Below are 13,180 nucleotides of genomic sequence, written 5' to 3' on the forward strand. Positions count from 1 at the left end.
GTGTGGTGGCAGATACCTATAGTCCTAGCTACCCAGGAGGCTGAGGCAGGAGGATCACTTGAACCCAGGAGTTTGAGGTTACAGTGAGCTAAGATCATGCCACTGTACTCCAGCCTAGGTGACGGAGCAAGACTCTTATCTCTAAAAAATTAAAAATAATAATGATAACATATGTTGTATATTTTTAAATTAAGTTAGATGGATTAACTTAATCTGCTAATGGGAAGTTATGCAGTTATTTAGAATTGTGTATGAAACTGTTTAATAGAAAACTTTGTCATAAGCTATTAAGGGGAGAAATTAAGATACAAAACTATAGGATGATCTCATTTTTGTTAATGCCTATATTATTTATTTTCATAGATGACTAGAAGGATCTATATCAAGCTGGGTAATAGTGATAAATGATGGAATATGGGCAACTTCTGTTTTCTTCCTGTGTTTTCCAGATTTTCTATTAATGCAATAAACATGTATTAATAATAAGAAAAAGGGTTGCTTTAAAATGTAAAAGTGAGGTCGGGTGCAGTGGCTCATGCCTATAATCCTAGCACTCTGGGGGGCCAAGGTGGGAGGATTGCTTGAGGTCAGGAGTTCGAGACCAGCCTGAGCAAGAGTGAGACCCCATGTCTACTAAAAATAGAAAGAAATTAGCCAAACAACTAAAAATAGAAAAAATTAGCTGGGCATGGTGGCATGTGCCTGTAGTCCCAGCTACTCGGGAGGCTGAGGCAGTAGGATCGTTTGAGCCCAGGAGTTTGAGGTTGCTGTGAGCTAGGCTGACGCCACAGCACTCTTGCCCAGGCAAGAGAGTGAGACTCTGTCTCAAATAAATAAATAAATAAATAAAAAGTAAAACTGAGAGAGAAGGAGAAAATGTTTTTTATATGCATTACTATTTGATTATCATGACAACTCTGTGAAGTAAACAGGAAGTAGAGAGGTACAGAAAGAGCTTTCTTTTTTTTTTTTTTTTGAGACAGAGTCTCACTTTGTTGCCCAGGCTAGAGTGAGTGCCGTGGCGTCAGCCTAGCTCACAGCAACCTCACACTCCTGGGCTCTAGTGATCCTTCTGCCTCAGCCTCCCGAGTAGCTGGGACCACAGGCATGTGCCACCATGCCCGGCTAATTTTTTCTATACATATTAGTTGGCCAATTAATTTCTTTCTATTTATGGTAGAGACGGGGTCTGGCTGTTGCTCAGGCTGGTTTCAAACTCCTGACCTCGAGCAATCCGCCCGCCTCGGCCTCCCAGAGTGCTAGGATTACAGGCGTGAGCCACCACGCCCGGCCTGAAAGAGCTTTCTTTATATCAGACTCGGGACAATCGAGTCCTGGCTGTATCGCCTTGTCCTGGTCATATTCTGTGCTCCAGTTTAATTTATTTTCAAATTCATAATCATGAACATGACAGCCTATAACTCCTATTCTCAGTGTTAACAGTGAATGAGGAACAAGAAATACTTCTTAGAATTATTGTCATGGATTAATGACAAATAAAAGTGGCCCTTCCAGGTGTTAACAATTTCCCTTCCTTTTGAAGGTGATTTTAAAAATGGACCAGTTTGGAAACGGACTAGAAATTGATCAAGCTCGGCTAGGAATGTGCAAACAGCTTGGGGATGTGTTCACAGAAGAGAAGTTCCGTTACATGTGCATTCTTTCAGGCTGTGACTATCTCCCATCATTGCGTGGAATTGGATTAGCAAAGGCATGCAAAGTATTAAGACTAGCCAATAATCCAGATATTATAAAGGTAAGGGTGATCTTTACTAATAGAATGAACCACTCAGAATATGGATTTTAAATATTCTGTTATGTCAATAGCCTATATTATGTCATTAAAAGGAGCAAATGACTGAAATGCAGGAACTTTGCTCCTAGAAAATAACAAACATTGGAAGAACCATGTTTTCAGCAATTGACAAAAAAGTTGTAGTCATTTCTAAAATGAAGATGATTGTAAAGAGACATAAGGGCAAAATATTCGGGGATAGAATTAATGTTAAACTCCATCTTTTGATTGGTTTTCAAACTTTTTTGTCTCAGGATTTATCTTTACACTCCTAAAAGCTCTTTGTGGTAATAATTTTTGTTTATGTGGGTTATAACTATTGATATTTACCAAATTAAAAGTTAAGACAAAAATGTAAATGATTGTCAATTCACTTAACTGTTATAATAAATTCATTACATATTAACATAAATAGTATGTTTTTATGAAAAACCTATATTTTTCAAAACAAAAATTATAAGAGGGAGAAATTGTACATTTATGAAAAGCTCTTTAATATGGCTTAGTGGAAGATAGCTGGAGTCTCATACAGGTTGAACATTCCTAATCTGAAATGCTCTAAAATCTGAAACTTTTTGAGCACCAGCATGATAAGTAGAAAATGTCACACCTGATCCCATGTGAGGGGTATACAAAATTATTAAAAATATTGTATAAAATTGTCTTCAGATTATGTGTATAAGATGTATATGAAACATAAATGAATTTTGTGTTTAGACTTGGGTCCCATCCCCAAGATACCTTATTAGGCATATGCAAATATTTCAAAATTTGAAAAGTCCAAAATCTGAAATACTTCTGGTCCCAAAGATTTTGGTGGACATATACTCAATCTGTATCTACTGCCTCATTCAGTCTCATTTGATACCTTATGTCATATATCCTCTGGAAAATTCTGACACTCCATGTGTCACTACTGTGTAGTTTTTCTTAAAAAAATAAACATACATTAAAGAAGCTAATTTTTCTCCTGAGTAGGTCTCTAAAGCTCTCAGAGTTTGCAGAGCAGAAATTCCATTTTCTGTTTCTAAAAGTAGAAAGCATAAGTCCTCAGGGCTAAGGGTGATGTAATATAATGGAAAGATCTCTAGGTTGGGAGATAGTATCCCAGCTGGGAATAGTTCCCCATGCCCTAACTAGCCTGTGACTCCAGAATCTTTAGTTCTCTGGGTCTTCCCTTCATGCATGAGTTGGATATAAGATCCCTTCTAGCTTTAAGCATCTGCGACCCATAGGAGTCAAAATGTCAACTTAGTTTAAAAATATGATCTAAGAATATTTGGGTTTTTTATTTTTTGCTTTCTGAATGAAAGGGACTTTGAGAATGAAGAATGTGTGTTGAAGTTACACCTGGGAACATAAACTTGATGTATAACTGAATTTTTGGTCCTTTTGATTAATAGTAGAGAAACCAAAGAAAATACTAGTTATGAGACTTAGAATTTTAAGTGATATGACATGATTGTGTTTTCTGGCAGAGTTTTTTAATGTAAATGAAAGCAATTGAGTTTTCAGTCCCTTCACATGCTATAATGTAAACTGATCAGTCTTAAGGATAACATGTTCTCTATTCTATAGTTGCAGATAAAATATTTTTGTATCCATTGTTAGATTATCAAGAAAATTGGACATTATCTCAAGATGAATATAACAGTACCAGAAGATTACATCCAAGGATTTATTCGAGCCAATAATACCTTCCTTTATCAGCTAGTTTTTGATCCCATCACAAGGAAACTAATCCCTCTGAATGCCTACGAAGATGATATTGATCCTGAAACACTAAGCTATGCTGGGCGGTATCCTTTCTGAACCAGAATGGTAGAATTTTGTGCTTCTTCAGTATTTTAATTTTTCATGAGACATTCAGTTAAAAGCTTACAAGTTGTTTTTTGTTTTCTTTTTTATAGTGAAATCTGTATTTTGTTCATTTTAATCACCATGTTAGTGAAAATTTAGGATAGCTTTTTGTTTATAAATCTGAGGCTCATCTTCAGATAGCATGCTGATTACTTAGATTGACTGAGAGGAGCATGCACAGGGTCTGTCACTTGTGGTATACATTCCCGAGGAGGCATTTCAGAGAACCCCTCATGGCTAGCAAGCTCAGTTTATCAAGAAGAGCATTCTGGGTATATGAATGTGCTGGGAGCAGATGTCCTTCCTATAGCCACTGGCCATGTGCACTCAGGCAGATGCAGAGCCCCGAGTCACTTAGATGGTGGCTGAGACTTTCCCCTCCACCTCCCTTGAAAGAGAGGGAGTTAGTGATGACTTGGGACTTGCTTCACGGGATGTTCAACTCCTGAAAGGACAAAAATAGACACTAGCAAACTGTGCCTGTGGTTTCAGTAATGCTGATGTGGAAAGTAAAAAGGATCCATTTAAGTCATAAACCTTAAGATTTTCTGTGACAATAGAAAAATATTTTTCAGTATCATTTGATTAGTTGTTAATAAAGGCATTTTTCCTTAATCTTACCAATCTAGGTATGTTGATGATTCTGTAGCTCTTCAAATAGCACTTGGAAATAAAGATATAAATACTTTTGAACAGATCGATGACTACAATCCAGACACTGCTACGGTAACATTTTAATGACTGCTATGTAATAATCACACGTTAGTTATGTCTCAGGAACTGTGACCAAAGGCAAATCTTGATTTGCCAAACATCTTTTAAGCATTTCTATATCTAGGCACTATGCAGAGTGTACACTGAAAACAACTTAATCCTAGAGAAATTACATCTCTTAGAACATAGGTATACTGGTTAATTTTTTAAATTAATAAGTAACCACATTATATATTATCAAACTTTTATACTTAAACATTTCATTTGACTATACTGAGCATTTGATGCTTTTTTTTCCCCTCATCTCACCCTATTCAGCCCCTGTGGCATTTGGCATTGTTGAAGGAGTACTACCTTTGGGAGTAAAAGCTGTTTTTTAATCAATCACAATTTAGCAAATATTTATTGTGCATCCCTGCTATGTGTCTTTGACCCTTGGCTATTATCTTTTACTTTTTCCCAATCATATATATCCCTTATAATACTATCTCCTGCCATTCTCTTCGTATGTCTTTTCATCCTCTGTTCTCTTTTCTGTTTGTATTTCTTCCTTAGATAAATCCTTAGGATTTTATCCCATTTATGCAGAGAACTCATGTATCTCCATCTTTACGCCAATCTCTCACCTGTGCATCAACCACAAAATTTTCAGTGTCTGATGTATCTCTGCATCCTATAGCCTCAAATCTATCCATAGTCAAAACCAAACTCTTCATTGTTTATCAACTTTCCTTAATAACATTTCTTTTATCTTTCTTTTTTAGCACTTATTACTACTGTATTTCCCTGAAAATAAGACCTACCCATAAAATAAGCCCTAGCAGGATTTCTAAGCATGTGCGCAATATAAGCCCTACCCCAAAAATAAGACCTAGTGATGGGCGTGGCTATGCAGCGTATCTGCACAACCCATGCATTTCGAGTGGTAAAGAAGACGAGCAGCCCTTCTCATCTGCCCCATGAGTGCTCTATTGCTCCACATGAGAGATTGGGGCCAATGGTTCTAAAGGAAACAGAGTCGTAAGAAATTCAGGGTTTGGAGAGTTATGATGATATTCCAGAAGACTTTATTTGAATAAATGTAGATTGTTGTACCATACTTTAAAAAAATAACACATCCCCTGAAAATAAGCCCTACAGCAGAGGTCCTCAACCTACGGCCCGCGGGCCACATGTGGCCTGCGAGGACATTTATCCAGCCCGCCGGGTGTTTTTGCCGCTGCCTGTCCTGCTTCGCAGCCAACTTGTCCCAGACCCACAGTGCGCATGTGTGGAATGTGGGCCACACCCTCCAACGGTCTGAGGGACAGTGAACTGGCCCCTTGTTTAAAAAGTTTGAGGATCCCTGCCCTACTGTGTCTTGAGGAAAAATTATATTTATAAGACCCTGTCTTATTTTCTGGGAAACACGGTACATAACATTATGCTTCTATTTTATTATTTTCTGATTCTTCCTAATAGAATGTAGTCTTCATAAAGGCAGGACTTTTTGATTATCACTGTTATATTTACCATGTTTCTGTGTTGAATGAGCAAATGTCCATTACATGAGCTCTTTCATTCTCTCAGACTAGAAAACTTGAAAATAATCTTTGGCTTCCCTTTCATTGCTAAGGCTTCTTGTCTCTTTTAGTTGTCCTTCTGGTAGATGTTTTCTTTTTTCTCAGAGCTTCCAGTCTAATCAAGATCTTTTTACCTTTGCTCACTAGTTCAGTCCTTTGCTAAGCATTTATTAACCCCTATTACTGACATAGGTTAGCTGGGGTTCTGGAATATGAAAAAAAATAAAATATAGTCCTTTTTTTTTTCCCCTCTCACTTTGTTGCTAGAGTGAGTGCCCTGGCGTCAGCCTAGCTCACAGCAACCTCAAACTCCTGGGCTCAAGCAACCCTACTGCCTCAGCCTTCCGAGTAGCTGGGGCTACAGGCATGCGTCACCATGCCCGGCTAATTTTTTCTGTATATATTAGTTGGCCAATTAATTTCTTTCTATTTATAGTAGAGACACGATCTCACTCTTGCTCAGGCTGGTTTTGAACTCCTGATCTCGAGCAATCCACCCACCTAGGCCTCCCAGAGTGCTAGGATTACAGGCGTGAGCCACCACGCCCGGCCTAAAATATAGTCCTTGCCTGCAAGGTGCTCATTGGCTTCTCTCTCAGTATGTATAGAGAAATGTTGTAAGTACTAGTGATGTATTCTAGGCTCTGGGGAAACAAAAGGCTTGTACCTGATTCCACCTAAGAAAGGAATGCTTTCATAATAATAGCAAATATTTTTTGAGCATTTATTATATTCCAAGTACTATTTTCATTTACCATAGTAACTTATTTACTGTTCAGCAGCCCACTGACATGAGTACTATTCTCATTTTACAGATGAGAAAACAATTAGAGGAGGGTTAGGTAACTTGCTCAGGTCACACATTTCATAAATAGAGGAGCTCTGATTCCAATCCATGTTCTCTACTGTCTGCTTAAAGAGAAACTGATTTGCAAAGATGAGTAGGGTTTTTCAAGATGGGTAAGTGATTCCAGGCTAAAGAAAACAGCATATGTAGAAAAGGGTAACAGGTTAAGAGGACTCTTAAGTCATTTGTTATGGCTGGACTGAGAATATCTTACTGTGTGAAGGAACCAGATCTCCTTGAAAAAGAAGTGAGCCTAGAGAAGATGACCTCTGACGAACTGGTGACCAATTGAGCACTGAAAAGTAATCTTTACTGTCAGCTGAAATAAGCCAAGAGAGCACAAGTGCACATTAATACTAAAAATGAACTTTATGTCATCCACTCAAGTTATGTAAACCTTACACTCAGTTTGCTATTTCTTTATTTTCTAATCTCCTCTATCTAATATGTTAGCCACATGTGGCTATTTAAATTAGTTAAAAATAAATAAAATTGCTATTTTAGTTCTTTAGTTGTATTAGCTACATTTCAGGTGGTTAGTGGCTACCATATTGGAGAGCACAGAATATTTCTATCATTGTAGAAATTCTATTGGAGTTTTAATTTCTATCATATTTTATATCCAAGGGCCCTTTGGATTTTTTTTTTTAAGATTCTGTTTCATCAGAATATTATAATTTCTTGAGTAGTTTCTTCTCTCTGTAATATCTCTGATTGCTCTGAATTTTTTTTTTCTTCTGTTTTGGTCTTTTCTCCCTCTTGGTGGAGACTTTCCTTTGTCCATCTGCCCATATTTGGAGAGATACTGAAAAGTTCACTGAAAGCTTTGTGTGAATGAGAGGGACTTATTATCTTGGACTTCACTCTTAGGTGATCCTAGTTGGCTAAGAAGCTGGCTTTGCTTTGCAAGTTCTCCAATGTCCCGATTGCTTCTCTGAAGTTATATTTTTCCAAGAAGCAGTCATCTCTGATTTTTGCTTAGGGTATTAAACTTGGCTGTCTGCAGTTTGAGGACAGGATAGGGAAAGTGAATTGGGGCAGGCCAGGAAGGGCTTCCCACCATTTAGTATTAGACTTTCATTTAATCAGTGTTTTAAGACAAAAGATCTCCCCACCTTCTGAAATGCCTGCTATTTCTACGTTACTATTTCTCGATTTCAAAAGTTTAGTTGCTCTCGTTCTGAAGGTGAGTGGGTGTTAGTTGACTGTATGTTCAGGTTAGCCATGGAGACACGGGGCCAAATAACTGCCCCCCGCCCCCACCAGTGGCCTTCATGGTCTCTGGTGCCTTAAATTCCTGAGCCTTTCTCTAGTTTCTATGGGTGGAATTGGTTTCCCTTTGGTATTTTCTTCTGTAGGCACTTAATTTGATTTCTTTTCTGCTAAGTCTTTTAAATTCTTTCATCTATGCTCTATCTTCACTATGGTTTGGAAGTTATAGGTATCTTCTAATTTTATTGCAGATGGAGTTTGTGTTTCTTGTTCTTATTTTGGCGAGTGATTATGGAAAGAAGGGGGCCAAAAAGTATTTGCTCTGCTATCTTTACACATTTGATTTATTGATATTATTATAATTTCATTCTATTTTCAAAGGAAAATTCTTAAATTTTTCCTTCCTCTCAGAAACTAAAAAATAAAAATGGTTGTATTGAATATGTCCAGTTATGAGTGGGAAGGTTATGGATTGCTAAGGTGACCATCCTTCACAAGTCCAGATCTCTGTTAGATCTTTTCCTTTTTCATAGAGAAATTTCTGTAGGAACCAAAATTGTACACCAAACTAATTAATTCTTTTTATTTATCTAACATTTATTCTTCCCGGCTGTTTTTCTGTTTGCCTACTTGTTTTTTCAATTAAACTATCAATGGGGTCATTCCTTTAAACCTTCCTTGTTAATTCTCAAAAGGGTATTCTTATTTTTACCTTTTAAGCGAAAGGCTCAGATTAGATTCAGGTTTATGTGGGATTTTTGTCAAGTGAGATTCTCACCTTAGGTAATGACATATTTTATATCTTTGTTCATTTTTTTCCCTTCGGCTGTCCTTCTCTGTTAGAATGTCATTGACATCCTCTTAACATATCATTGTCTTCCAAAATATGTTGTGATTATCAGTAACTTATATTAGCATTAAAAGGGATTATTTTCCAATACTAACTGACATTAAGCCCTTTCTCAGAGAAAGTTTTTTGCAAGACTCAGTATAGACCAATAGAGGCATACTGACAGATAATTATTAAGCCAATTAATATTGTGTATGAAAAAAATACTCAAATTTTAAAGACACTTTATTCCGAGCCACGTTTCATCAATTGCAGTCTCCTTTTTTGCAGTGTTCATCTTAGGAAGATTTATTTTTTATTTCTTAGAAATAAGCTGACAAGGTCACTTGACTCTCATTAGAAGAGAAACAGGCCTAAGAATACAAGGCACATTTAATGAAAAGTGTAGGACCAACCACCAAAGTAAAAAATGTTATTGGAGGACAGATATTTCATCAAATGCTTTTCTTTTTAAGAGTAACTTAATATGTTTATTTATAATTTATGTTGATACACAGGGAAATGGATTGATTATTTTCCTATTTAAAGTAACTTTTTTTCCTTTTTTAGCCTGTCAAATTAAGAAGTCATAGTTGGAACGACAAAATATGTCAAAAGTCATCTAATGTTAATAGCATTTGGCATAGGAATTATTGTCCTAGACTAGAGTTGGATATTGTTTCAGATGCTACACAATTGAAGGAAAATTCAAGTACCGTGGGAATTGAACAAGTGATTAGTACTAAAGGGTTAAATCTTCCAAGGAAGCCATCCATTGTGAAAAGACCAAGAAGTGGTATGTATTTCATTTTTGCAAAATACTAGTTAGCATTGGTGATATTTAAGAAATCTTTGCCAAACCTAAGTTTCTTCTAGAAATTTTGTAGTGTTATCTCTTACATTTAGGCCTATGGTCCATTTTGAGTTAATTTTTTAATATAATGTGAGGTATGAATCAAGGTTCCTTACCTTGCATGTGGCAATTCAATTGTTCAGTACCATTTGCTTAAAAGTTTCCCTTTCCCCACTTAATTGCCTTGGGACATGTGTTGAAAATCAGTTGACCACATGTACATGGGTCTTTTTCTGAACTCTGTTATTCTGTACCATTGCTCTCTTTATCAGTCTTTACATCAGGCACATTCTTGATTACTGCAGCTTTATAATAAATCTTGAACTCAGGTAGTATAAATCCCGTAAGTTTGTTTTCTTTTGAAAAGCTGTTTTGGATATTCCATGTTCTTCATGTTTCCACATAAGATAACATATAAAAGTACCTGGTATATAACAAATATGATGTATGCATTAGTTCCTTTTCCTCCCATGAAGACCATAGGAAGAATGCTGTTCATTTTATGTAGAGAGTTCATTGTCAGTAAGTTCTTTATGTCAGACTAAGTCTACTTTTTTATAACTACCACTTATCAGTGAATTTTGTCCCTGGGCACACAAGAACAAAAACAAAACAAAAAAAACTAGATTAAATTTAATCCCTATTTTATATAACAGCCCTTCAGATGTTTAGAGACGGTCATTGTGACTCTCCTAAATTTCTCTTCCAGGCCATAGTTCCTTATCTATTCAGGTTGGACTTTGTTTTTTAATAACTGTGTAATTGTTCCAGTGAGTATGATTGTTGAAATATGGTCTGCTTACCACAGAATAAATATTTAGAACTATGGCACTATTTCAGTCCTTCATCAAGAGACTGTGCTTTTATTTTTGCAAACTAAGATTGCATTAGGTTTTATTAGCATTCCTGTCATTTTGCTGGCATTTGCCAAGTTTATAATTGAAATCTGCTAAGTTTATAATCAAAATTTGCCAGTTGCTATTAAGTCAGGTACAGTTTATATTTGAAATTTAAATGTGGGTTAATTTATCTCTATTGCAGTAATCTTAATTCATTTTAGTTCATTGTTCTGCCTGTTAATTTTTTTTTCTGTTTTGAATCTTTGTAATGTCTTTTAATAAATGGGCATTATCTATGTCTTCTGGAAATTAGATAAGTATGGCTTCCTATGTCTTAAAATTTTGGGTAAAATGTTTTTGCTTATACAGTGTTTACCTGAATCAGAGCAAATACAAAAATCTCTAGAGCACATGAGATAGATTTCCTTTCAGACTAACACTTGCCAATAGTCTTTTAGGGCTATATAACTTGCTGCAAATCCACATAACTAATATATAAATGATACTGCTCTACATGGTCCACTAGGATATTATGAGAGACACTGAAATGTCTTACTGAATTCAAGATAGCCCCAATATGCAGATTCCCCGAATGGCCATGCTATCAGCCTTACCATAAAAAGAAAATGAGGTTAATCTGGTGTGGCTTCTTCTTGGAGAAGGCTTGTGGGAGATCCTAGAATACTTGTTTTTTCTTCTGTAATGGTTCACAATTTTGCACATAATAAAACTGATGTAGTTTTTACCAGGAATCAAAATCTAGTTTACTGATAGAGCTTTTTAAAAATCTATGCCTTTTCAGGCCGGGCGCTGTGGCTCACGCCTGGAATCCTAGCTCTTGGGAGGCCGAGGCGGGCGGATTGCTCAAGGTCAGGAGTTCAAAACCAGCCTGAGCAAGAGCGAGACCCCGTCTCTACTATAAATAGAAAGACATTAATTGGCCAACTGATATATATATATAAAAAAAATTAGCCGGGCATGGTGGCGCATGCCTGTAGTCCCAGCTACTCGGGAGGCTGAGGCAGAAGGATCGCTCGAGCCCAGGAGTTTGAAGTTGCTGTGAGCTAGGCTGACGCCATGGCACTCACTCTAGCCTGGGCAACAAAGCGAGACTCTGTCTCAAAAAAAAAAATAAATAAAATAAAAATCTATGCCTTTTCAAAATGGAAACATCATCTTGTCTCTAGTATTTTGTTACCCCCCACCTATCTCACCAACTTCTTAAAGATTTACAATAGTGTGCACTTACACCTCTGTAGATCCTACCAATTTAAAGATTACAATTGTGTGTGCTTATGCCTCCATGGAGTGAAAGCTATTCAGACTCAGAATTAGTTGAACTAATTTAAGCACCTTAGTGATCTTGCCTATCTCAAGCTTTAACCTTTTGAATTATTAATATTTAGTTTTATAAAAAGTTTATTCTAATGCCATGGAATACGTTTGACACATAGCAGTCTTCTTGGGTCTAATAGTGAAGTAATGAGGATCAGAGCTAGAGCACAAACACTTTTAACTACATGACGGTTACATATCAAAAACCATAGCACATAGATTGTGTGTATAAATAGCTGCTGGTTTTATTAGAACATTATAAAAAATCAATCAATCATATTTGCCTATAAATTTCCCTAAAATTTTTTTACATACAAAAAATTAGGCTGTTATTTTAATGAATATATAGCTAAACAGAATGATTAGGCCCTGAAATTTGATTTGGGTAATTTCACATAAAATTGCATAAATAATTGATATTAAATCTTAACTAATTTGTGAAATTATAAAACATTGCTAAGGTAATTTTTTTTTTTTTTTTTTTAGTCATCCCTGTGTTTCCTTTTATGAGACATAGTTTAAAAAAGCAAGACTTTATCTTTAGGACAGTATGATATAGACTAAGAGATTAAGGCCAGATATAACTACAGTTGAAACATATTTACAGATAATTTTGTTTTTATTTAGAAGAGCTGTCAGAAGATGATCTGTTGAGTCAGTATTCTTTTTCATTTACAAAGAAGACCAAGAATAGCTGTGAAGGTAATAAATCATTAAGCTTTTCTGAAATGTTTGTGCCTGACCTGGTAGAAGGAACTACCAACAAAAAAAGCTTAAGCACACCACCGAGGACAAGAAATAAATTTGCAGCATTTTTGCAGAGAAAAAATGAAGAAAGTGGTGCAGTTGTGGTTCCGGGGACCAGAAGCAGGTATAGTTATATCTGTAGAATGTTAATTGTCTTTTGTATTATGTACTGTTTTGATATTTATTTTTGTCCTGAATTAACATGGACTCTAGAGGGAGGAAGGTGTAGAACCTTTAATCTGATTACAGGTCTATCATGTATTGCCTTAGTTCTGACCTAAATGCATCACTGTTCCTTTAACTTCTATTATTTTTGTAATCTCTGTATACAGAATCAAAGTAAAACAGGGTTGTAGCCCCTATTGTTAACATTTTGCATTATAGAAATTCTGTTATTTTGGAAGTTTCTTCCCTCTGCCTTTTTTGTTTCTACTCTTTAGTTTCTCTGAGGCCTTATACAATTTTGCAAAGTATTTTCAGAAATATATTCAAATAAAGATGACTATAGAGCTGTATTAATTGAGAACCTCAAAGCATGCTAGGTGCTGTGGTTACAAAAAACAGAAAGACCTATTTTTATTTTTGAG

The 13,180-nt window shown here is 36.0% G+C and overlaps 1 protein-coding gene across 3 annotated transcripts in view; it reads left to right on the forward strand.

Moving 5' to 3' along the window:
- EXO1 (exonuclease 1) overlaps nucleotides 1–13,180 on the forward strand; it is a 30,015-nt gene that overhangs the window by 6,403 nt on the left and 10,432 nt on the right. For 2 of the 3 annotated variants that reach the window (XM_075995512.1, XM_012751343.3), the window contains exons 7-11: nucleotides 1,544–1,756; nucleotides 3,407–3,594; nucleotides 4,285–4,381; nucleotides 9,390–9,615; nucleotides 12,474–12,717. In XM_075995512.1, the coding sequence (XP_075851627.1) occupies nucleotides 1,544–1,756; nucleotides 3,407–3,594; nucleotides 4,285–4,381; nucleotides 9,390–9,615; nucleotides 12,474–12,717 (968 nt within the window). The remainder of the gene's footprint in view (nucleotides 1–1,543; nucleotides 1,757–3,406; nucleotides 3,595–4,284; nucleotides 4,382–9,389; nucleotides 9,616–12,473; nucleotides 12,718–13,180) is intronic. The other variant, XM_020281512.2, reaches the window with a different exon arrangement.

This window comes from Microcebus murinus, chromosome 19, assembly GCF_040939455.1.
Source record: "Microcebus murinus isolate Inina chromosome 19, M.murinus_Inina_mat1.0, whole genome shotgun sequence".
NCBI classification, from domain to species: Eukaryota; Metazoa; Chordata; class Mammalia; order Primates; family Cheirogaleidae; genus Microcebus; species Microcebus murinus.